We start from the raw sequence: 25,792 nt of genomic DNA on the forward strand, positions 1-25,792 counted from the left end.
GGGTAAAAAAACAATTATCAGACTTGGACTTGATTTAGCGACCCAATAAGGATCCTAAAACTGAGTGGCTTTCGCAAGATTTCAATCTCAACCTGCCAACAGCAATTTGCACGCTCGAACTACCACACCGTATGACCGATCCACCTTGTTCGAATGTAAACTCTAAGACCATGTGACATTGTATGGATTAAGTGGGCATCGTATATGGCAGGAGTGGCAGCAGGGTAGTGTAGTGGTAACACTCGCGCCTCACTGCAGAGCTGCAGAAGGGCCTGGGTTCGATTTCTGACTCTGCCTCTCTGTGCAGAGTATGTACAGTATATTCTCCCCATGTTCTGCGTGGGCTTCCTCTGGGTTGTCCCGTTTCTTCCCACGGCTAAACAAAAGCCACACAATGTAAATGGCGTTGGCCATGCATACAAACCCTGCGATATCACCTGCAAATTAATAATATTGGGTACGGCACACAGCAACACCACCCCAACTGCAAACATTTGGCAGAACCCTCCTTAAAAAAGAATCTTGAGACTCAGTGAGGCTTTCCTGAGTAAACAAGTTGAATAATTATAATAATGATTATAGCCCAAATTCAAAAAATAGGAAAGTAACCAAAAATAAGTAGTAATAAAATGAGTCCCCACTAAAATGTATGTGTACCTTGGAGACCGTGACTGACAATGAGCTTTTGCCGGGATTAAATTGCGGACAATGAATATAAATTTTCCTCCATGCGGAATAACACACAATGTACGCACGCATTCTTAAACGTTGCTCCGTATATAATTTGGAACAAAGTAGTTTTGTTCTACTGATAGACAGAGCGTGATGTAATAAACAATGAAGGGGCAATATAATGTATCGGTAAATACAATATAGCAGATAATCCCCTGCGCTTCTCTATGACATACAGAAGATGAATAATCGTATGTATGTTTCTACAGTACTCCCAGCATATGAAATGAAAATTACCAGAAATTGCTAACATGCAAACAAAATCAACAGACAGTGTTCTGGATAATGTGGCATGCAGAATTGGGCAATAATTGAAATGTGTGATGGATTGCAATTGCAAGTGACATTAAAGGTACAGTATTATCAAATGCTAATTGAAAAGATAAACAAAAATAGCATCTATATGGGGGTGTTTCTAAAACCTTCTTAGCATTATAAATCAAGTCAATCAAGAACATGTAAAATACTGCTTTGCCAATAATTAAATAAAATTATTTAATTTTAAAAGACAACTAAGTGCATTGATTTAACAAAGCCTCCAAGGGATAATATTCATTTGAGAAATGGTACAATGGATTGGTTTTCTTGAAATGTGTTCTTACCAAATGTGTTTCGTATAAATGTGCTATAAAGCGCTGGTTTACTGTTATAAACCACCATTATAAGTTACTGTTATAATTTGTCAGAAACACTGATTTACTCGTCACTTGAGGGGCATTGGACAGCTGATGAAATAGCTTAAAAGTAAATGCAGCTTCTCATAAAACGTAAGAAAAGAGTAAATCGACGACCGTAAATATGTCCGTATGTTGTCACAGCAGGGGGCCCGGGTGGGGCATCGGCGAGCCATCTCAGTCAGTCAACCGATCACACCTGCTGGGTCTGTCCCGTGACTTCCTGCCAGCGGGCGTTCGACACTTGGTGACGTCACCGCCACTTAGTTGCGAGTGCTGGTTGTTGTTGTGCGTGTTGAAATTGTTTACAAAATCACAGTAACAAACTGAATATTACTTTTAACTTGAGCTAAAGAGCACCCCATCATATCCTTGCATCCCCTGAATTTAATTGTGGTTTATGGTTATCATCCAGTGTTGGAAATTCCACATTTCCATGACAAGTGTATCTACAAAGCCACTGTTGGATTTTTTTTATTATTATCGAGCATCCATTTTTTAAAATCTTTTTTATGTAATTAGCTCCAATTACTTTTCTTATTGATTCCTAAGACAATGCCCCCTTCATGAATGTTCATACCTTGAAAGTATGAGACGTTCATTTCAAACAGCTAATTGTACCTTCATACGCAATGTTATGCAGATAATATACACTCGAGACAAGTCAAAGTGATTTTTTGCTCAAGTAAGCATTGAGGTGGAGCTCATCTCCAGTGATGAAATACCACATTCTTATGACGGGGCTGAGTATAGCTATATGATAATCGCTGTGGACTTCCCCACGAAGTGGTAGCTATATTATAGACCCCAAAGGGGTGGTTGGGATGAGTCATCCTCCAACCGGGCTTTGAACTCGTAACCTGCGAGCCAACAGGACGCATTGGATGCTGTTAGGGAATAAATGAACTATCTTTGAATGACACCGTACCTACATATGAATTTACTTTATTGTCCCAAAAAGTCAACGGTAATTGGCAGCTGTGTGTCTGTCAGACCAGTATTACGATGGCCGGCCCAGGTTTGATTTAGTTATTATTTAAAAATACAGTCATACCTCGGTATACGACCGATTTGGAATACGTCGAATTTGGTACACGTCATGTTTTGACGAGAAACAAAAATGTCTTGGGATACGACGTCTTGCTTGGGATATGACGCGCTTGCTAAAACTTGCATGGGTCGGGATGAGTCACCGCGTACAGAACCCGCGTACACAATACTGATATAGCTCTAACAAGCTGTAACAGTATTGTGTGGAACGACCAGACAATGTCATACTTCAGGAACATTCTTAGAAGAAGGCAAAAACAAACTTCAATGGACAGGTTTTTAGTAAAACTCAAACCTGGTGAGCCTCAACCAGGTCCAAGTCAAGAAAAAAGACAGAAAAGAGAAAGAGAAAAAAACACAGAATTTCAGCTTCTTGAAGTTTTAATGGAAGTGGACCCCCCTTCCAAAAAATAACATCTCATCCTCCTCCCCTTCCTCACCACCATCATCGTAGGCTATCAACTCCTCTCAGCAAGGTAAAGTGAAGTTACATTTATTTTTATTTATTTTAATTGATGTATGCATTTTTGTAATAAGTAGTGTCTAAATTATTTTATACAACCCCATTTATGTATAATATGCCATATAATATATAATTTCTTATACTCTGGAATGGATTATTTCCTTTCCCTTTATTTCTTATGGGAAAAATTCTTTGATATACATCATTTTCGGTATAAGTCCTACCTTCTGGAAAGAATTAACGACGTATACCGAGGTACCGCTGTATATATATTTAGCAATGTGTAGTGACATCGCGGGATGTCACTGTACAGTGCCGGCCCTAGAGAGGCATGGCGTGCGATGTAACAACATCGCGGACACCACTATGATGTGGGTGTAGTAGCGGCCCTAGAGGGGCTCGGTGAGCGCTGGTTAATAGGGCTGGATGGCATCACACTTGGCGTGCAGTGCCAGCCCTACAGGATAGCCAGCAGGGGAGGAGAGAGCACCAGAGCCGCGGAGGATCGAGAATCACCGTCGCTGTTTCCTGCCAACCGGAACTCTCCATGGCGCAGCCCACGCAAGCGGCCGCCATTTTGGTTGCGGAGCGGAGTGGAAAACCTACCAAATCTGAGACTATGTCGAGTTCGCCTGTTGACATTCCATCTCTCAGGCGAAGACTGCCCTTTGTTAAATAGTTTTCCGCCGCCGGAGGCGATTGGGTGGCCTTCAAGCGCAGATTTCTGACGAACAGTGACTTGGCGGGGTGGACGGAGGTGGAGGCACTGATAGAGCTGCCCGCCATGCTTTACGACGACGCTTTAGCCGCGTTTCTCACTGTCTCGACGTCGGAGAGGGCCCCACTACATCCAGCATTTGCTCAAATGGCGGCAATCTATGAACCACCGTCAAATGTACGCCATAAATTCGCTGCGCGGAGGAGGGGGGAGGCCGAAACGCCCCTCGCCTTCCGTAGCGCACTATTGGCGCTAGCAAAGGCTGCCTTCCCGAAGATGGACCACGATGGAATCGACTCGCTGATCCTTGAGAGACTGTTGATGTTGGCAAAGGACCTCAACATCATCCTGCCAGCCATCAACGAAGATGACTTGTCTTCTCTCAAGGTTGCAAGATGCATCCAGGCGCACCGGCTCTTGCAACGACCTAAGGGGTTGGTGGTGTGTACTGCGCCTTGTGAGGTGCACGATACACCCGAAGATGTAGAGCCCATCCAAGCCTGCGCATCGAGCCAAGGCCGAAGGCTGGCGAGGGGATGGCATGGTGCGAATGGATGAACAACTTCGATGGTGAAAGACCTCTCCTCGTCCTGGGAGCGGGCACATCGTGTGCTGCAACTGCGGCTTGCCGGGACATGTCTCGTCGGGCTGCCGCGTGCCACGGCGATGCCTCCCCAGACCTCCGCCGTCGTACGCCGGACCGTCCTCCACTCCACTATACCCGAAGGCGAGTTGCGACACATCACACACTCGGCCCCTGAATCCACCTCACCTCATCGCGTTCGGTCAGTTCTTATTCCCATCGTGCGACGGTGTGTGAGGGTTCGCAATTTGCTCGGGCTGACTGGCCGCTCCGACCGGGTCAGTGGTCGACGTTGGCCCATAGAGTGGCTGCCGCGACCGTAAGTTCATCCGCTGTTATGAGATTGATAGAGGGGGTTGAAATCAGAATGCTCATTGATACTGGTGCGTCAGCGACTGTTATTTCCGATTCTTGGTTCTTTCGGTAAGAAAGAACCAAGAATATTAATCCCTGCAGTCACGAAAGCTTTAAATCGAAATTTATTATTTCCGAGTTGATTTTTAACAACTTGCCCCCTAAAAGTCACACCCTACATCCCATCGGGGCTCCGTGCTTTGCCGGAAACGGCGGCTCAAATCGACGGGTCTAGGTTCTTGTATCAATGTCCCTTGCTATTCCTTGCTTGTTCGGGACTGATTTTTTAGGGAAGATGCCACTGAAAATGTTTATCGATTAAGGGTGCCTTGAGTTGCCATCGGGCCATCGAATGGCCTTTTTGCCTTCTCCCACTCGATTGTGCATGGCCAATGCTACCGTGCAAGCACTTACGAGTAAGACTGCAAAGATTCCCCCTGGCGTGCAATGTTGGTTCCTTTACGATTGCGCAAGCCGCTAAACCAGGAGGCGACTGTGGGAGGACCCTCACATAAAGCCATTCGTGGGTTGACATTAATAGGGGCCCAGACTCTGGTATACAATGATCACGAACCGTTCATTCAGGTCCTTAATGCAGGGTTACACACATCTGTCATTCAGGAGGGCACTGTGCTAGCTCATGCGTCGCCCGCACTTCACGAAGGAAGCATCATTGGCAGAGTGGGGGTCGCGTCGAATACGTGGTCGCAAAAGGATTATGATGAGAAGTGGATGGATACGCTTTGTTTGTAAAATGTGGAGTCCCAGACGGGGGAGTTGAGGGCGTTCTTACGTGAATTCTCAGATGTGTTTAACAAGGGCAAACTTGACATCGGACGCACTACGCTTTTGAGTCACCACATCAATACGGGCGACGCCGCTCCCATCCGGCAGAACCCCTACCCGCAACTAAGTTGAACCCACTATAAATGTACCAGGAGGCTGCTTTTGTGGATGTGTTTAAGCCTTCAACTTCGCATGGTGCCCTGAGGGTCTGCCAAGTGCATGGCGCACGGGGGACGTGCATCACATCTTGCTCCTCAATGGCTAATGATCGGTGTAAGAGAGCGGCACTTTTTTATTTTACAGCTGCCCAACGTGGAGGTGACATTACCTGACGTGACATCACCTGACATAGCAGCCTCTGTCACGGTCGCCTCGGGGCATTCTAAAACTTCACAATGCATTATGTATCTGGGCCACGGTATGTACTGTATTTTAAGTGGTTATCCAATCAATTGATATGAAACTTACATTTAAAACGTTAACTTAAATATTTATTGAGACTTACATTTGAACGTGATGTACAGCATGTGAGGCAGTCCTCATTTGGACAAACAAAGTGACATATTACGTATTTATACCAGGGAAATGTTTTTATAAGCTCCTGTTGCCAGCTACGATGAACGTACCATCTGAAACCTGGTCACTCAAACGGACAATGACAACTGCAAACCGCACAAAGTATCAACTTGCGAATGGCTACAAGTACAAAATACTGAACAGAAAGTGCCAAGAGCCATTAGCTGAAAGAAGCAGGCAATGGATTAGTGAATAAACAGGAATCGGATGCATTGCTTTTGCTATAAATTGGCTCGGTAAGGACATGCGAAGCATATCTTTACCGAGCCAATACTTATAAGAATCACATATTGTTATATATGTATCTATTGATGCAAATTGCACCTTACAATTGCTCAAGAATCACAGTCAGACAGGAAGGCAGCCAGGCAGGAAGCCGGTGCCATCAATGGTCCAAGTTCTGCAGTCCTCTATATGTGAATATGTTTTCAGCCAATTAATTAGTGTTTATACATGTGTGGAGAAATCAAAGCACCCGGTCAAAAAACTCTCATAAGCGAGGAGGCAACACTATCCCATATAGGAGAGACTGCTGATATGTGTACGCAGTTGCTATACTACCTTCTGAAAAGCCAGGGTACGGCACCTCATCAACACCCACAGGAAGGGAATATCACAACATTTGTGTGAGCCACCAACCCTCGCTGCATCCACAGTTGTGTGCAAAGGTACCACCAATGTCAGCCAACAGAACCTACTGGTGATAGAATATGAACGAAGCAAACACCTGGAGTGTCCTGGTTCTCCAGGTCCACCTTCAATAGCTGCCCTCGTTACGCATTCTAGATGAGTCCATCCGACCGACATATCCAATCGCTGAGCTAAATTATTTCACGTGACTTTTAAAAACGAACACACGTTGTGTTCAAATTGTATGCACGTACGTATGTATGTTGAACTTCTTTTGCACCGTACGTAGCTAACCGTGCTAATCAGAGGTGCGGGAGAAGGACACCAAACTAAACACAAAAAGCAGTTCTAATGAAATAAGTTTTCAATTTCTATTTTAAACTGCATAGCTCCAGCGGCTTCCTAATATCAAAAGGAAGAGCGTTTTGGATGGCTGCAGTAGCGCATCTGAAAGCGCGCGATGCAGTGACTGTTTTTGTCTGATGGTTAGCCAAAAGCCGCTATGGGGATAAAGTATGTAAATATAAATATATCTAGTTACTAAGACCCACAAAGGGGCCTTCCTGAGCACTCATATTTTATTTCGCGGTCGATATTCAGTCAAGCACCAGCCGCATGCATCTAACGAATGGTAACGATTTGGGTTTTGATATCGCGACTTATACGCCGGGAAGTCTCAGAGCGCTTTACATCATCTCACATCTCAACAGCTCAGCAACTCAACACATTTTAAAGGGGTCCCCCCCCAACCCAGCGGCAGCTCTCCCAGTGGGGCACAAGGTGACTCAGACCCTGGCCTGCAAATGGCCCCATTTGTTGTCTCCAGCAGGGAGCGACGATTGCTACGTGTAATTCCAGATCAAGGAGCTTGTGAGTAGCTTTCAAACGGGGCGAATGTGGAACCCTGCACGCAGCAAGTGCTCCATTTGTCAGTTGCGTGCGACCGACTCGCTGCTACCGGCTCCTGTGTGCGCCGATGGGGTGCGCAACCAAAGTTGGCGGTTCAAGTTTTTTCTTTTCGGTTGGCCCTATGCCGGCTTTCGTATATATCACTGCCCGTAAAATAGTGAAGTTGAATATTGCCCTATTGACACCAACTTACAATACATGTGTGTGTATGTTGAATTTATTTCGCCCCGTACGTAGCCAAACGTACTAATCGGAGGTGCGGGGGGAAGGACATACAACCCACGCCAACACAACAAGCACAACGCACGCCAGCACAACACACACAATGCACGCCAACACAACACACACAATGCACGCCAACACGACACACACAACGCACGTCAACACAATGCACGCCGACTCAACACACACAATGCACACCAACACAACACACACAATGCACACACCGACTTCCCACCATCGCCAGCTTCTGCACTGGGTGGAGGTGAAAGGAGAGTTGGTGTTTAATAAATTAATAATACCTGGATATTAAATTAGGGATTTAAACATTCATATGCTTTTCAATGGTCATGGCCCTATATGTTTAAAATGTAGATATGAATAAATTAACAGGTACAACTGAAGACGTTTAAAAGTAAAAATAAATACGTGATTCTAAAGAGCAGCCATATTTTTAATTACAAAGCAAACGTGGCAGGATTGGCAGCGGTTGCATAGAAGATAGGAATACTGAAAAAATTAACCCGTAAAAACAAAGTTTTTCACTATAAATCCTTTATATGCATGGCATCGGTTTTATTTTATTATTCATTTCTGTTTTTCTTGAGTAAGAGTTTCATTTTTATCACATTGATATTTTAAATTAAATATGAAAATTTTTTTTCCTAAAAAGTGGAAAATTTTGGAATTTTTTTCACGAAAATAAAGTGTCACGCACAACGAGTCTGTGTGCAAAATGTCAGCTCGATTGGATCACGGGAAGTGGGTTAAAAATCGACCGAAAGATTTGCTCGGTCGTAAGCGCGCAAGCAAGCAAGTGAACTTAATATAAAGGATTTAAAAATACATTGCATGTTTGTATGTCTCACCTATTGAAAAAAAACAAGGGTGATAAAATAAAAAAGACGTGGGATTGCATGTGTACGATCTTTTATTTAAGCCACGTTCGTGTGCACTGAGACAATAACGCTGTTATATACAAGGGAGCCCTGGCGTAGAGTAATATATGACAACCGTGAGCGTGGTAGATTGCAATTGTATGGGAATATTGACATTGTTGTCAGCGTCGAGGCCTTTATTCGGGATGTGGATTGATGGAAGAGGTCGTGGTGACCGCTGCTTTGTGTGCGGTGACACTCACAGCTCTCGATTTCCAGGGTGCAGTTTTGCTCGTCCAATGGGTACCGCCGCAGGTCCATCATGCAAGCGGCCGTGGTCGTGATCCTGCAAGCACAGGTGATACACCCCGACGTGACCAATCTGTCAGGCCAAAAGGCAGAATAAACACAGGTGGTAGACCCCGACGTGACCAATCTGTCAGGCCAACGGCAGAACAAGCACAGGTGGTAGATCCCGACGTGACCAATCTGTCAGGCCAATGGCAGAACAAGCACAGGTGGTAGACCCCGATGTGATCAATCTGTCAGGCCAACGACATAAGCCACTGTTTGCTATTGGAGTAAACACATAGCATTGTCGTTCTCTCCAGTCTGACAATGCAAGCTCAGAATGATACTGGAGGAATTCAATGAGCAATGAATATCTTTTTTACAAATGTCTGGTAGGGGCGGGTCAGAACGTTAAAACAACAAACAATAAAAAAAACCAAGAAATATCGGAAAGGTAAGCAAATCACAAAAAAATGTAATGTAAAATGAAACTAAACTATTTGTTCTTTTATCAGGTAAAGCTCACTGAGCTATTGGCTTATTTTTCAGAAGTGACCTGGCCACAAATTAAATCTAAACCAAGTGTATTATCACGTGGAAATTTATAGCAGCCAATACTCAAATACTATAAACGCACGTTGATTCTCAATGTGGATGGAAAAAGCGGAGGACCTGGAGAAACATCCATGCGACCACGGGGAGAACATGCAAAATCCAAATATACAGCAGGTGTCAGAAACAGGATCGGACCCAGGACATCCTGTATACCTGACGACGTAGTTAACATCTCGCCACCATGGCGCAATTAATTATGAATGTATTGTTCCGGAAGGATAAACCCCCGGACGTTATCAATCTGTCAGGCCAGCGACAGAACCCACTGTTCGCTACTGGAGTAAACGCTTGGCATCCATCGTCATCTCGGGTCTGACAGTGTTAAAAGATGATGCAGTCACGTCTGTCGTCCCTTGACACGAGAGCCCCCCTTTTTGACACGAAAGCAAACTTTGCCAATCGCAGGTCTTTGCCGCCCTTGTATATGTTTGGCACCTACGCACACACAGACACACTCGAGCACACACGCGTTTCACTTAACAGATTTGAAAAGTTCTGCTGCGCTCTGTTATAATATTTTTTAGGAATAAAACGACTCGCAGGAAACGTGCACATGTGTACATCAATTGGGTACCTATGGTGAAACCCAGAGGGGACCTACATACACCCCCTAACCCACCATGTAAAAAAATCAGTGCTGAAACGGGGCCCCCGTTTTACCTTTCCTGCACTACGTAACCATACCCCCTACAAAGACAAAGATCCCCCCCGTATAGTTCTAACAGACTGCTGGGGCAAGTGCTGTTAGTGAGCACCTATGAGGGCCGGCATGGCACACCAGGGGGTGGGTGGCCAGCACCACGCCCGGCCTCCTTTGTCACCCCAGTGGCGATGTTTACCCACTATACCAGGTAGTCTTTTGAGTCTGAGTCAACCTAGGGGAGACTCAGGACTGGTTTAGATAATCGTCACTGGTGTTGGCCATGAGCGGGAATTGAACTCGGGTCGATTCCTAGCCCAGCGCGCTAGCCACCGATATACCTCCTTCACGTAATTCTTCCACAAAAACAATATTAATTGCACGCATTTTATCAGTCACATTGCCTATCAGCAGCATTGGTTAAACACGAGCCAACTTTGGACTAGTTTCAACATGCAGTGTTTCATCAGCGGAGGACGGCTTGCTTGGACCAATGCCAGCGGGGAAACAGCAGCTGTTAATATAATGGAGAAAACGGTCCAGCTACAGATATCCTGTAATATCCACCAGTGGCAACGAGCACTGCACCTTGATCATTTGAGCAAGAACACCCTCTGAGTGAACATTGAATTGTGTGTTTGCACTCTGACACCAGTTCACAATGGCCGTGTTGTCGAGTGATGACGCACGGTCTGAATGTTCGGCTTTTCATCAGGTTGGGGAGCGCACTTTGATCATTACTCACGCGTCATCATTTGCACGTTGGGGGAAATTATGCACCCACCTTGAGCAAACAATCTCGGTGGCGAGCAAGCTGGCAATTAGGCCATTTAAAGCTTTGCTTCAACCATTACACTCAAGTATCCGTTCGCGCCAGTTCGCGTAACACCAGTGCAGATTGCACGCGTCGCTGCTCGAAGCCCCCCCTTTGTCACAGAAGGCGAGGCCGATGACAGGGCTCAGAGCGTGGGCGGAATGCTCTTGTCAGTTCTCCAGGTCCTTTGCAGTCATGGAAAATGAATGCAGCCCACCTGGCTTAGGCGTGTGGTATAGGCCAGGTAATATTGAGCGGGTCCAAAGGACACGGGGATATGATACGCCTGAAATTTCAGCACGAGCGATATGGGAACGGATCCTCAGGAGACGAGCACCGCTTGACCCTTATATCACTTCATTTCTACCAATGGGGGTAGTGTGAAGACGGGTGTGTTTAGACGAACCTCGACGAATGTGGCGGCGATACAACGCAGTCGATGTTTGCTTTCTTATTAAGCGTCACCGCGGGCGCAATGCATTTGCGGGCATTCAGCAGCGCTCTCAAATCCGCGTGGCCTCGGAGAGCGGTTTAGCTTTGCGTGTGATGTCTGCCCAATTTAGATACGGAGAATAACACCGACGATAAAATGGTAAACAAAGGCTTGTCCCAGAAGGACTGGAGCAACAGAAGAACCGACAACGTTCGTAGGCACTGGAAATTGTTGCTTTTTATGCAGGAGAGTTCTAGATGGAGACAACAGGTGCAGCATTCGACATCATCCAACGTGGCTTTAGTGGCAACATGAGCTTGATATGAAATAATTATCCCCGAGGCTTGCCGGTCAGAGTGCCGAGCTGGCACTGCTGAGGCCATACATTTGAATCCAGGTGACGGTGGTGAGATGTTATCTCCCTCGCCTGCTACGCAGGAGGGCGAAGATTCAATCCTGACCCTGACAATGTGTGTCGTATATGACGAATGATATATGTATTTTTCTCTGGGTCCTCCGGTTTTGCCCTGCATGTTTAGAAACGCGCGTTTAGATTATTTGGCTCCGACTCTCATTGCCCACATACTTTGATGAGCTATCACGTGTGGCTAGGTGACCTCTGAATAATATCTGATAGCCCATTGGGATTTACCTGGTAAATAAAGTAGTTTAGTTTAAGTAGCTGCTTATTAATGAACTCGATTGTCAAGTGTGTACGTCACTTGAGCTTAGTGGAAAGTGTTTCTTTCTGAAATTTCCTTCTGGAGATGATTCTCAAACACCGGGTCAGGCGGGAATTCTGAATTGGGCATTTGTCTCGTGATGCGAATCCTTAAAAAAACCCCACTGAGTTTCAGCACAGTTTGTATTCAGTCCTCTGCTGAGAAGATTCACTCCCAGAAGCCCTGTGTCTGGCTGATTGGATGCAGGGAAAAATACTTTCAACGTTGACGTGGATCGACAGGTATATATATATGCGGAGTGGTATTGCCTGCCTGTGTATTTTGGTAAGCAGAAAGGATCAGAAAGGAGACCACGGTCAATATGAAGAGATTAAACATCTGAAAGAAAGGGTTCTTAATCAAGAATACATGATTACTTTTGGAAGGGCGGACAGGAGGGGTATTTAAGGGATTGTTTTTGTAATAAAGGGATAGGCTTTGTGTGGGGCAATCTCTTTCTTTATCGAGACAGAGCACGTGGACAGCTGGCTGTTGTGAAGCTGTGCTGTCGGGTGACTTCAGCACACTGGTAAGACGGGGGACGTCGTTCTCTGGGGTCTACCGAGTCCTGGAAGTGGGCATTTTACACAGACTCTCCCTGCCTAAGCCACCAATCGCCCTTCCAAATCACTGGATTAGAGGCTTGTCTCAGCATGCAAGGCCACATTGGAAATGCTCATTGCCTATTTGTTCACGATATAAACTGCAGATCAGACAGTGCATGTCGAACCCGGCGCAAAAGGCTGCTTGTTTTGCAGCAATGCTGCTGAAATAATCCACGCCGAGAAGGTCAGGGAGCCAATGGGCTGTGTAAACAAGACTTACTAAATATATATGCGGAGAGGCTCACACGTGAAGGAGACGAGTTGCCTGCTTGTCTACTTTGTCTACGGTGTCGCTACGTGCGGTGGTGAGTGCCTGGAAAGGTTTCGCTGCGTGGATTGTCGTGGCATGACAAAGCCACCCGCAGCAAGACGTCTGTAGCAAGGGGCAGTCCGACCAAATGTTTACGTTGAAGGGGGGCATCGCTACTATCCACGCCTTACCCATCAAGCCCCATCCTGCCACGGCTCGCTTCCTCCCACGCTAAAAACTGTCACCCAGAATGGAACCTCTTTCACATTCTGAGGCAAGGCCTCCCAACTGCAGGCTCAGTGCAGGCTTCCATGGGGATACATTGAACAATATCTTACAATTCAGTTTGCAGTGCAGAATTCTCTGTGCAATGCCATTCGTATGTCGTGAATCGGTGGTGTCTCTGTGCTCCTGTGTGTGAATGCGGGCGGGAGGCGCCTCGTATTGGCGTAATGATTTTAAGTCTCGAGTTGTGGCGCGAGTGTGAGACTGAAGGGGAGCGTTTGCGTGCGGAAGCCGTCAGTGTGGCCATCCCTGCCGCATCCCAATTACAGCACCATACCACCACACCGCAGGTCACGGACACCTCGATGAATTGTTCCCTCGCACTGCTCCCACTGTGAAATTCCCCGCCATCTCTTTCTCTTCACAATGAACCCTCGCTCATTTTACGAGATGCGTTACACGCTGCCATATTAATTACAACTTTCATGAGTGCCGTTTGTTGTTTAGGCCCTTTGGGTGCACGCGACCATTTGTTGCCGCCTTCTACCTGAATCACGCGGCGATCATCCACCGCTCCTCTCCCTGGGGGGGACAGCCGATGTCCAAAAACAGGCTGGACGTAGATATGGGTTCACACGGTTACTGGGCACGAGGGCCCTCGAACGAACGTCAAGCTGCCAGCAGGGAACAGGACTGTCGAGGTTGTTAATACATTAGCATGCAGTACGTTCCATTAATTGAACGAGGTTATTATTACGAGAGCTTGGGGGTGGGAGACGTGATGATGGGAGAAAATTCCAAAGTTGAGCAGTGTGAGAGAAGTTGGTCTTCAGTGTGGTGAGTGAGTCAGTGAGTGCGTGTGTGGATGTGTTGTTTGCTGCTCACTCAGAGGAGGAGTTGGAGGCGCTGCTGCTGAACTTGGAGCGTGCCACTAAGATGAAAAACTAAGCACCTGCCTGGGTATTTTTTGCCATCAAATACTCCACCACCTCAATTCCCCATTGGTGATTGGGCAATAGTGAATAGAGTGGAGAGCTTTCCATACCTGGGCAGTGTGCTTATAACCACCTCCGGTCTAAAAGCAGAGGTCTCACTCTGAATTAGTCGAGTAGCATTCTTTTCATCGGCTGCGTAACATTGTGTGGAAGCTACCTGGTCTGTCGCTCTACACGGAGCTTCGAGTCTTCTCGGCCACGGCCATGCCATCCTTTCTCTATTCTTGCGATACGTGGACCCCCTAATGGAACATCTTCGCCAGTTAGAGCACCGGGCGTCTAAAACATAGAAAGTTGGTACAGTAGGGGCACATGTAGTGCATCTGCAGGTAACCTCAGTCAGTCAACCTATGGCACCTGGGTCTGTCCCGTGACCTCCTGCTAGCGGGCGTTTGACACTTCAAGTGGCCTTAAAGTGCACCTGGCCTGGCACAAGCGCCGTAGTGACGTCACCTCCACTTATTGGCGAATGGTGGTTGTTGTTGGGTGAGTGGGAGAGTAGGTGGGTGTGTGTGTTGACGAGTGCGTGGGGAGCGATAGTATAGTGGTTAATGCGCTGCGCTACGAACCCGACCATCCGAGTTCGATTCCCGCTCACGGCCACTAACACCAGTGACGATTATTTGAATTAGTCCTGGGCCTCTCCTAGGTCGACTCAGCCTCAAATGAGTACCTGGTGGGGTGTGTAAAAGCATCACTACTGGGGAGACAAAGGCGGCCTGGCGTGGTGTTGGCCACTCACCCCCTCGTGTACCGTGCCAGCCTTCATAGGTGCTCGCTAACAGCACTTGACCCAACAGTCTGTAAGGGGGATATTTGTCTTTGTCTCTTTGTTTTGATACGTAGGGTAGTGAGCGAGCGAGGGAGAGTGTTGTTGTGACCTGCAGTGTGGTGGTTGAACACCGTGTGGATGAGATAAAACAGTCCGACTGGTAGACCGAGTCCTCAACACGGGTAGAGGAATTAATGCGTAAATTTCACCGGAGCAAGGCCCATGGTAGTAGCGATATAAGAAGACGTTTCGGTGAGAATTATTTTATTATGTTTCATTTTTATTATTTTATTATTTCCAATCTACGTGACTTTACCGAAAGAACCAAGAAGATGAATCCCTGCAGTCACGAAAGTTTTAAATCGAAATTTAACTGCCACTACGGGGTGGGATTCCACAAAACTTTAAGATCTTTCAACAAACTCTGGGATAAGAAGGCTCAGCTAATCGAGTCTCTCACCTTTCTGAAGAGATGCCGCGATTCTCCTATTGATATGTAAATTATTTTGTCAAGGCGCTCTTCCCCCCTCCATCCCAGCTTAAATAGTCGCTCCCAGCCTGGGGTGTGTCATTCAGACTCTGTCTTCTCGACAGACCTGTTCTCCACCTGAGGATGGCCGCTTGCATTGTGGACGAAACGTCGTGAGAATTATTTTATTATGTTTTATTTTTATTATTTTATTCCATTCTACGTGACTTTACCGAAAGAACCAAGAAGATGAATCCCTGCAGTCACGAAAGCTTTAAATCGAGGAGGGGATATAAAAAGGGGTGTGTGGAGAACACGGGGATGAGTTGGTTGGAGCTGAAGGAACGAAGAGAACAAGAGCCGGAGACGAGAAGCCTGAGACCTCGCCCTCTACACCTCGTCCTCCCCAGCGGCGTTGGCTGATCCCCCGCTGGGGGCACGGACGAGTTGGAGGTGTTAGAGAAGGCTGACAGGCTAGCGGAGTGTTCAGTAACAGGCTAGCGGAGTGTTCAGTAACAGGCTAGCAGAGTGTTCAGTAACAGACTAGCGGTGTGTTCAGTAACAGACTAGCAGAGTGTTCAGTAACAGGCTAGCAGAGTGTTCAGTAACAGGCTAGCGGTGTGTTCAGTAACAGGCTAGCGGTGTGTTCAGTAACAGGCTAGCGGAGTGTTCAGTAACAGGCTAGCGGAGTGTTCAGTAACAGGCTAGCGGTGTGTTCAGTAACAGACTAGCGGTGTGTTCAGTAACAGGCTAGCGGTGTGTTCAGTAACAGGCTAGCAGAGTGTTCAGTAACAGGCTAGCGGTGTGTTCAGTAACAGACTAGCGGAGTGGTCAGTAACAGACTAGCGGAGTGTTCAGTAACAGACTAGCGGAGTGTTCAGTAACAGACTAGCGGAGTGTTCAGTAACAGGCTAGCGGAGTGTTCAGTAACAGGCTAGCGGAGTGTTCAGTAACAGACTAGCGGAGTGTTCAGTAACAGGCTAGCAGAGTGTTCAGTAACAGGCTAGCGGTGTGTTCAGTAACAGGCTAGCGGAGTGTTCAGTAACAGGCTAGCGGAGTGTTCAGTAACAGGCTAGCGGAGTGTTCAGTAACAGGCTAGCGGTGTGTTCAGTAACAGACTAGCGGTGTGTTCAGTAACAGGCTAGCGGAGTGTTCAGTAACAGACTAGCGGAGTGTTCAGTAACAGGCTAGCGGAGTGTTCAGTAACAGGCTAGCGGAGTGTTCAGTAACAGACTAGCGGAGTGTTCAGTAACAGGCTAGCAGAGTGTTCAGTAACAGACTAGCGGAGTGTTCAGTAATAGGCTAGCGGAGTGTTCAGTAACAGGCTAGCGGAGTGTTCAGTAACAGGCTAGCAGAGTGTTCAGTAACAGACTAGCGCAGTGTTCAGTAACAGGCTAGCGGTGTGTTCAGTAACAGACTAGCGGTGTGTTCAGTAACAGGCTAGCGGAGTGTTCAGTAACAGGCTAGCGGAGTGTTCAGTAACAGACTAGTGGTGTGTTCAGTAACAGACTAGCGGTGTGTTCAGTAACAGGCTAGCGGAGTGTTCAGTAACAGACTAGTGGTGTGTTCAGTAACAGACTAGCGGAGTGTTCAGTAACAGGCTAGCGGTGTGTTCAGTAACAGACTAGTGGTGTGTTCAGTAACAGGCTAGCGGAGTGTTCAGTAACAGACTAGCGGAGTGTTCAGTAACAGACTAGCGGAGTGTTCAGTAACAGGCTAGCGGAGTGTTCGGTAACAGACTAGCGGAGTGTTCAGTAACAGGCTAGCAGGGTGTTCAGTAAGAGGTTAGCGGAGTGTTCAGTAACAGACTAGCGGAGTGTTCAGTAACAGGCTAGCGGAGTGTTCAGTAACAGGCTAGCGGAGTGTTCAGTAACAGGCTAGCGGAGTGTTCAGTAACAGACTAGCGGTGTGTTCAGTAACAGGCTAGCGGAGTGTTCAGTAACAGACTAGCGGAGTGTTCAGTAACAGGCTAGCAGAGTGTTCAGTAACAGGCTAGCGGTGTGTTCAGTAACAGGCTAGCGGAGTGTTCAGTAACAGACTAGCGGAGTGTTCAGTAACAGGCTAGCGGAGTGTTCAGTAACAGGCTAGCGGAGTGTACAGTAACAGGCTAGCGGAGTGTTCAGTAACAGGCTAGCGGAGTGTTCAGTAACAGGTTAGCGGAGTGTTCAGTAACAGGCTAGCGGTGTGTTCAGTAACAGACTAGCGGTGTGTTCATTAACAGGCTAGCGGAGTGTTCAGTAACAGGCTAGCGGAGTGTTCAGTAACAGGCTAGCGGAGTGTTCAGTAACAGGCTAGTGGAGTGTTCAGTAACAGGCTAGCGGAGTGTTCAGTAACAGACTAGCGGAGTGTTCAGTAACAGGCTAGCGGAGTGTTCAGTAACAGACTAGCGGAGTGTTCAGTAACAGACTAGCGGTGTGTTCAGTAACAGGCTAGCGGTGTGTTCAGTAACAGGCTAGCGGAGTGTTCAGTAACAGGCTAGCGGAGTGTTCAGTAACAGACTAGCGGAGTGTTCAGTAACAGACTAGCGGTGTGTTCAGTAACAGGCTAGCGGTGTGTTCAGTAACAGGCTAGCGGAGTGTTCAGTAACAGACTAGCGGAGTGTTCAGTAACAGGCTAGCGGAGTGTTCAGTAACAGACTAGCGGTGTGTTCAGTAACAGGCTAGCGGAGTGTTCAGTAACAGGCTAGCGGAGTGTTCAGTAACAGGCTAGCGGTGTGCTCAGTAACAGGCTAGCGGAGTGTTCAGTAACAGGCTAGCGGAGTGTTCAGTAACAGGCTAGCGGAGTGTTCAGTAACAGGCTAGCGGAGTGTTCAGTAACAGGCTAGCGGAGTGTTCAGTAACAGGCTAGCGGAGTGTTCAGTAACAGGCTAGCGGAGTGTTCAGTAACAGACTAGCGGAGTGTTCAGTAACAGGCTAGCGGTGTGTTCAGTAACAGGCTAGCGGAGTGTTCAGTAACAGGCTAGCGGAGTGTTCAGTAACAGGCAGGCGGAGTGTTCAGTAACAGGCTAGCGGTGTGTTCAGTAACAGGCTAGCGGAGTGTTCAGTAACAGGCTAGCGGAGTGTTCAGTAACAGGCTAGCGGAGTGTTCAGTAACAGGCTAGCGGAGTGTTCAGTAACAGGCTAGCGGAGTGTTCAGTAACAGACTAGCGGAGTGTTCATAGCTGGTTCAGTAACAGGCTAGCGGAGTGTTCAGTAACAGACTAGCGGAGTGTTCAGTAACAGGCTAGCGGAGTGTTCAGTAACAGGCTAGCGGAGTGTTCAGTAACAGGCTAGCGGAGTGTTCAGTAACAGGCTAGCGGAGTGTTCAGTAACAGGCTAGCGGAGTGTTCAGTAACAGACTAGCGGAGTGTTCAGTAACAGGCTAGCGGAGTGTTCAGTAACAGACTAGCGGAGTGTTCAGTAACAGGCTAGCGGAGTGTTCAGTAACAGGCTAGCGGTGTGTTCAGTAACAGGCTAGCGGAGTGTTCAGTAACAGGCTAGCGGAGTGTTCAGTAACAGACTAGCGGAGTGTTCAGTAACAGGCTAGCGGAGTGTTCAGTAACAGGCTAGCGGAGTGTTCAGTAACAGGCTAGCGGAGTGTTCAGTAACAGGCTAGCGGAGTGTTCAGTAACAGGCTAGCGGAGTGTTCAGTAACAGGCTAGCAGTGTGTTCAGTACAGGCTAGCGTGTGTTCAGTAACAGGCTAGCGGATGTGTTCAGTAACAGGCTAGCGGAGTGTTCAGTAACAGGCTAGCGGAGTGTTCAGTAACAGGCTAGCGGAGTGTTCAGTAACAGGCTAGCGGAGTGTTCAGTAACAGGCTAGCGGAGTGTTCAGTAACAGACTAGCGGAGTGTTCAGTAACAGGCTAGCGGTGTGTTCAGTAACAGCTAGCGGTGTGTTCAGTAACAGGACTAGCGGTAGTGTTCAGTAACAGGCTAGCGGAGTGTTCAGTAACAGAGCTACGGAGTGTTTCAGTAACAGGCTAGCGGAGTGTTCAGTAACAGGCCTAGCGGAGTGTTCAGTAACAGGCTAGCGGAGTGTTCAGTAACAGCTAGCGGAGTGTTCAGTAAAGGCTAGCGAGTGTTCAGTAACAGGCTAGCGGAGTGTTCATAACAGGCAGTAACAGGCTCGGAGTGTCAGTAACAGACTAGCGGAAGTGTTCAGTAACCAGACTCAGCGTGTGTTCAGTAACAGGGCTTAGCGGGTGTTCAGTAACAGGCTAGTCGGATGTTGTTCAGTAACAGACTAGCGGAGTGTTCAGTAACAGGCTAGCGGAGTGTTCAGTAACCGACTACGCGGTGTGTCTTCAGTAACAGGCTAGCGGAGTGTTCAGTAACAGGCTAGCGGAGTGCTTCAGTAACAGGCTAGCGGTGTGCTCCGTAAAGGCTAGCGGAGTGTTCAGTAACAGGCTAGCGGAGTAGTTCAGTAACAGGCTAGCGGAGTGTTCAGTAACAGGCTAGCGGAGTGGTTCAGTAACAGGCTAGCGGAGTGATCAGTCACAGGCTAGCGGAGTGTTCAGTAACAGGCTAGCGGAGTGTTCAGGAACAGGCTAGCGGAGTGTTCAGTAACAGACTAGCGGAGTGTTCAGTAACAGGGTCAGCGGTTGTGTTCAGTAACAGGCTAGCGGAGTGTTCAGTAAACAGTGCTAGCGGAGTGTTCTCAGTAACACGGCAGGTGTGTCAGTAACAGGCTAGCGGTGTGTTCAGTAACAGCGCTAGCGGTAGTGTTCAGTAACAGGCTAGCGGAGTGTTCAGTAACAGACTAGCGGAGTGTTCAGTAACAGGCTAGCGGTGTGTTCAGTAACAGGCTAGCGGAGTGTTCAGTAACAGGCAGGCGGAGTGTTCAGTAACAGGCTAGCGGAGTGTTCAGTAACAGGCTAGCGGAGTGTTCAGTAACAGGCTAGCGGAGTGTTCAGTAACAGGCTAGCGGAGTGTTCAGTAACAGGCTAGCGGAGTGTTCAGTAACAGGCAGGCGGAGTGTTCAGTAACAGGCTAGCGGAGTGTTCAGTAACAGGCTAGCGGAGTGTTCAGTAACAGGCTAGCGGAGTGTTCAGTAACAGGCTAGCGGAGTGTTCAGTAACAGACTAGCAGAATGTTCAGTAACAGGCAGGCGGAGTGTTCAGTAACAGACTAGCAGAATGTTCAGTAACAGACTAGTGGTGTGTTCAGTAACAGGCTAGCGGAGTAAGAGAGAGTGTTTTGTGTGAATAGTGTGGAGCATCCATGCGGGATGCGAAGTAATAAAGTGACACAGGAGAAAAGCTGACGGTGTCCGTGTGAATACGCCACTACACATTGAAGGATCCCGCACAGCCATTCTTCCAGTGAATAGCATTAAATGATAGTATCTGCTATTGATTGGTAGCTGTATTTTGAAATACTTTGCATGATTCCCACTGAGCCAATTTGCATGGAGCTGAGTGTTCGACACTATTACCTTGGTGATGCAACACATTAAGGGAATTACCAAAATGTGACATCTGATGCAGAGTGGATACTGAAGACCCTATGATATCTAAGTTAAAACATTTACTATGTTTTTTTTATTTTACCAGGTAAAGCCCACTGAACTATTTGTGTCTCTTTCAGAAGCGATCTGGCCTCAAAATGATAGCTCAATGAGAAGTGGCTTGTGTGAACATTTATAGCAGCCAAATACGCTAATCGCATGCTTCTAAATGTGGAGGGAAAACCAGAGGATCCGGGGAGAACGCGCAATCTCAAAATATACAAGCATCAGGGTCGGGATCGAATCCACGTCCTTCTGCATATCAGGCAAGGTAGTTAACATTTCGCCACCGTGGTGATATCAATTACCGTGTGGTGAGGTCATCGCCTAAATCTCCATATTTGTAAAAATACATTGACATTTTGGCTACATTATAAAACAACGTTCAGGTAATAACTGTCCGTGTATAGGTATAATTACAATACTGTACCGAGCTCCCCAGTGCAAAAGAATAATGAATCTCAATAGCATTGCTCACGGTGAAATTAAGGGCAATAATAGCCTACCAAGGTGAAATAGAATTACGTGAAATGTCACGTGATTGTTGGAGCATTGCAATTGCCAAGTCTTGTTAGAAATTTCTCAGAAGCATGCGTACAATGTACATGCATTCCTGCCAATGTTCTAAACCATCTCCCCACCCTGCTCCGCATTGCTGGCTGAAGAGCGTGAAAGGCCACCCTGTTGTGCGCAATGTACACATCCTCGTGCGGGCAGGCTGGAATTCACAGCGATGCTTTACAATGACGCATGGGCATATTTCATTACAATGTAGCACCGTAGATGCAAGTCACAAGCAGTAAATCGAGCCATCGTCTTTAGGAGGGGGAAAAAAATGGAAGAGGTTAAGGTCAGTGTTGTTTTTTTACGTTACGTGTTTCTATCGCGGGAAACGTTGCCGTTATAACTATCACAATGCGTAAAGAGCTCCACAATGGAAATATGAACGGTTAAAATGGCAAAAAAAATTGCAGAAGGCACTGCAGCACTACCGTTCATCTGCATTCACACGTACACCCCCCGGCCTAGAGATTAACCCCTGTAAAATGTGCCACCGAATGGCAGCTACTGACTCATAGGTGTGATTTTCAGAAAGTCAAATTGCTAACACTAATAGTATGTACATTTTTTCTATGTACATTTTCTTTTCAAAAATTGTTAATTTGATCAGAAAATATCAGTGGATATCTTGACGTCGCTGCTTGGCATAAGTCCTGAAAATTGGCATAATTAACGACAGGGGCAGTGACACGGCCCAATGGTAGCGCATTCTGTATATGTTGCAGAGGCTTCTCTGTTTGAATCCGGCAGGCAGCTCCAGTTATTTGCTGCGGGTGAATTAATCATTTGGATGTTAATTGTTCCGTGACGTCATTTGAAAAAGAGTAAGCCATTCTGTGTGTCGGTGTCGTGGTCCAAATTTGCAAAGTAAAAAAAAGAGGAATTACTAACGAAATAATTGGGATTATACATCACAACTTTGGCCCTATACAGTATAACTACAGCAGACTCCGTGTGTTAGCCAGTACACTTTCATGATAGCCTTGCTCTGTAAAAATGTAAGACGTGAAAATAATTATAATTGATAGCACGGATAGACCAGGCCGAAGAAGGAGTAATCATGCCACGACATATTGGTGGCCGAGTGGCTCAGGGAGCCAAGTCCTTGTGAAGGCACTGCGGAAATCCTGGGGTCGAAACTGTTTCAGCCATACGTGGGTACTGCGGTGGCGAGATTTTAAATACTTAACTTGGTATACACGAGGTCGTGGGTTCAATCCCAAGCCTGACGCCTGTATATTTGGAGTTTGCATGTCTCTCTTCCCATGGGCGCGTGGATTTACCTCTGGGTCCTCCGGGGTTTCCCTCCACATTTAGAATCAATGTACGTTCAAAGAATTTGGGTGCTATATACATTTACACATGGTAAGCCACTTCGTTGAGCTATCATTTGTGGTCAGGTTGCATCTGAAAAAGAGCTATATAGCTCAGTGAGCCTTACCTGGTAAGATAAAAAAGTGTAGTATAGTAGCGTAAACTAGGACATCAAGTCCAGTAACCAACGACTGCACAAATAAAACACATTGTATTAAATTTCTGTTTATTTCACCTGTTAGGACCACCAATATAATTTTGTTATGAAATGATGACTCTGCAGAATATATAAACAGCTACGCCTAGTGTGGATAAATGGCCTATAGCAATAAACGTCATAAGTCATTCTGTGACATCTTAATCTGGGAACCCATTCTTTGACACATGGTGATGCACTGCTCACTGTAAGACCCTGTTAATGAGCAGCTCTCTTCGTGTCATGAACGACAGCCATAGCAGAAGTGAAATATATGTCGGATAAAACAAACAAGAAGTGAAATGGTATTCCGCAGAACGATTCAGGTGTCCGCTACAGGATATGCCAGGCCCTATTTGCAGTTGTGCACAAAGCGATGGGAATGCGCGAACCGTGCGGTTCACGTGCCAAGCCAACATGGTCACGTCGCCGATAAATTGGTATAAATCATTACTAATTTAATCTTGGGTTCGGCCACTTGATGATTTGGTAACAAAAATTACACTATGAGATCTCTTTTACCAGTGGCAAAATATAGTAGTAGGTTTTTACCCTTTTAAACTGGTACAAAACTGACACCTTTATTCAAGGCATCATGTTTGCAATAACCACAACACAAGTAGTCAAAAAAGCAAACAAAAATAAGCAACTCTGATAATGATAATAATATGCACTGTCCTTGAAGTTGATTGGTCCGCACCCGAGACGGCTTTCTTTAGAGCCTAGTCCCCATTGGTGTTGGACCAGATCACACCAGAAGGCGTACGACTCAAACACAGTGCAATATCAGAGTCTTGAGAGCTCGGGGTAAGCATTTACACTATGAGATCTCTTTTACCAGTGGCAAAATATAGTAGTAGGTTTTAACCCTTTTAAACTGGTACAAAACTGACACCTTTATTCAAGGCATCATGTTTGCAATAACCACAACACAAGTAGTCAAAAAAGCAAACAAAAAGAAGCAACTCTGATAATGATAATAATATGCACTGTCCTTGAAGTTGATTGGTCCACACCCGAGACGGCTTTCTTTAGAGCCTCTGATATTGCACTGTGTTTGAGTTGTACGCCTTCTGGTGTCATCTGATCCAACACCAATGGGGACTAGGCTCTAAAGAAAGCCGTCTCGGGTGTGGACCAATCAACTTCAAGGACAGTGCATATTATTATCATTATCAGAGTTGCTTCTTTTTGTTTGCTTTTTTGACTACTTGTGTTGTGGTTATTGCAAACATGATGCCTTGAATAAAGGTGTCAGTTTTGTACCAGTTTAAAAGGCTAAAAACCTACTACAACAAAAATTACGTCAGCAAGACCATATCATATCATCACAATCCATGGGCAGATAGCCTGCAAGTGTCCACTGCACATTTTATCATTTGTTTCCACTTCCCTCTGTCTGTGCTCAAGTCGTACCACATCTTTCTGGCACCCATCTCTTATGTCATCATGAAGCCATTCTATGCGAGGCATTCATTTATTTCCAGTTCCTTCCATTTTACCAAACAACACACTTTAAATTGTCCTGTTGTTGTTCATCCTACATGTGTCTAAATAGCCAAACAAATTAAACCGTCACTTTTACAGAGCGTTTAACAACGCGTCAAATGTCATCGTTTCAGCTCAACGCCGGTAAGATGAAGAAGCATTCTAACAATCAAATTTAGCAATTAGATAAACGACATTTTCAACGAACCTACTTAATTAGGCCCAAACTCTCCTTGTGTCTGGAGCAGACAGAACCTGTCTATTTCCAGCATTTATCAGCATTTTGACTCCAAATGTTGGGCGTGTTTTTCCTGCCAGAAAGTGTCTTACAGTCTGTAATGAGTGTGCATCGGTGTACCCCGTTACAAAAATAAGACAAAGTTCCCCTTATAGTTTGAACAGACTTTTGGGGCAAGTGCGGTTAGCAGCCAGACCACCAAGATTATATGGCTTGCCAAAGATACATAAAGAAGATACACCCCTTCGTCCCATTGTCTCTACTATCAACTCCCCCACCTACAAACTGGCTCGTTTTTTGTCTGAAATCCTGCGGCCTTTAACTGGAAAAGCCACCTCTGCAGTACTAAACTTTACTCACCTGGTATCGACAATCAAGGGCATTTCCCTGTCCCCAGACGACCTGCTTGTCAGTTTTGATGTGGTTTCCTTATTCACCAAAGTTCCTGTACCTGACACCATCGCAATCATTGAAGACTTGGTTCATCAAGGTCTGAATACTGAGGTACCCCCCTGGTGAGACACTGCTTAACCAATACATACTTCACCTGGAATGGAACTTTCTACAAACAAACTGAGGGCACCCCAATGGGCTCCCCCCTATCTCCGGTTGTAGCCAACGATTTCATGGAGAAATTTGAGACTGACGCCATCCAGTCTGCCACTCTACGCCCGACCTTATGGAAGAGGTACGTAGATGACACTTTTGTCATCTGGCCACATGGCCGGCCTGCTCTAGACCAATTCCTCGACCACATCAATTCCATACACCCAGCCATCAGATTCACCATGGAAGTCGAAAAAGATGGCAAGCTACTCTTTTTGGATGTCCTAATTAAAAGGAGCCACTCTGTCTACAGGAAAGCTACCCATACGGATGCTTACCTAAAACCGGATTCCCACCACCATCCATCCCAGAAGAATTCCCTCATAAAGACTCGACACCATAGAGCCCAATGCATCTCTGACCAGGAACACATTGCCAGTGAACTCAAGCACGTACGCCAAGCTCTCAAGGCTAATGGTTACTCCGACTACACAATCCACAAAGCCATCACTCCAACCATCAAGAAGGATCCTGTTGAGGAGCAATTCAAAACCATCACCT

General features: G+C 46.5%; 1 protein-coding gene across 3 annotated transcripts in view; it reads right to left on the reverse strand.

Moving 5' to 3' along the window:
- LOC133349882 (gamma-aminobutyric acid receptor subunit beta-3-like) overlaps positions 1-25,792 on the reverse strand; it is a 291,199-nt gene that overhangs the window by 113,185 nt on the left and 152,222 nt on the right. For all 3 annotated transcript variants that reach the window (XM_061563712.1, XM_061563711.1, XM_061563713.1), the window contains one exon: positions 8,836-8,918. In XM_061563712.1, coding sequence (XP_061419696.1) covers positions 8,836-8,918 — 83 coding nt within the window. The remainder of the gene's footprint in view (positions 1-8,835; positions 8,919-25,792) is intronic.

The sequence above is a fragment of the Lethenteron reissneri genome, chromosome 32 (genome assembly GCF_015708825.2).
Source record: "Lethenteron reissneri isolate LAM-NWPU_2019-01 chromosome 32, ASM1570882v1, whole genome shotgun sequence".
NCBI classification, from domain to species: Eukaryota; Metazoa; Chordata; class Hyperoartia; order Petromyzontiformes; family Petromyzontidae; genus Lethenteron; species Lethenteron reissneri.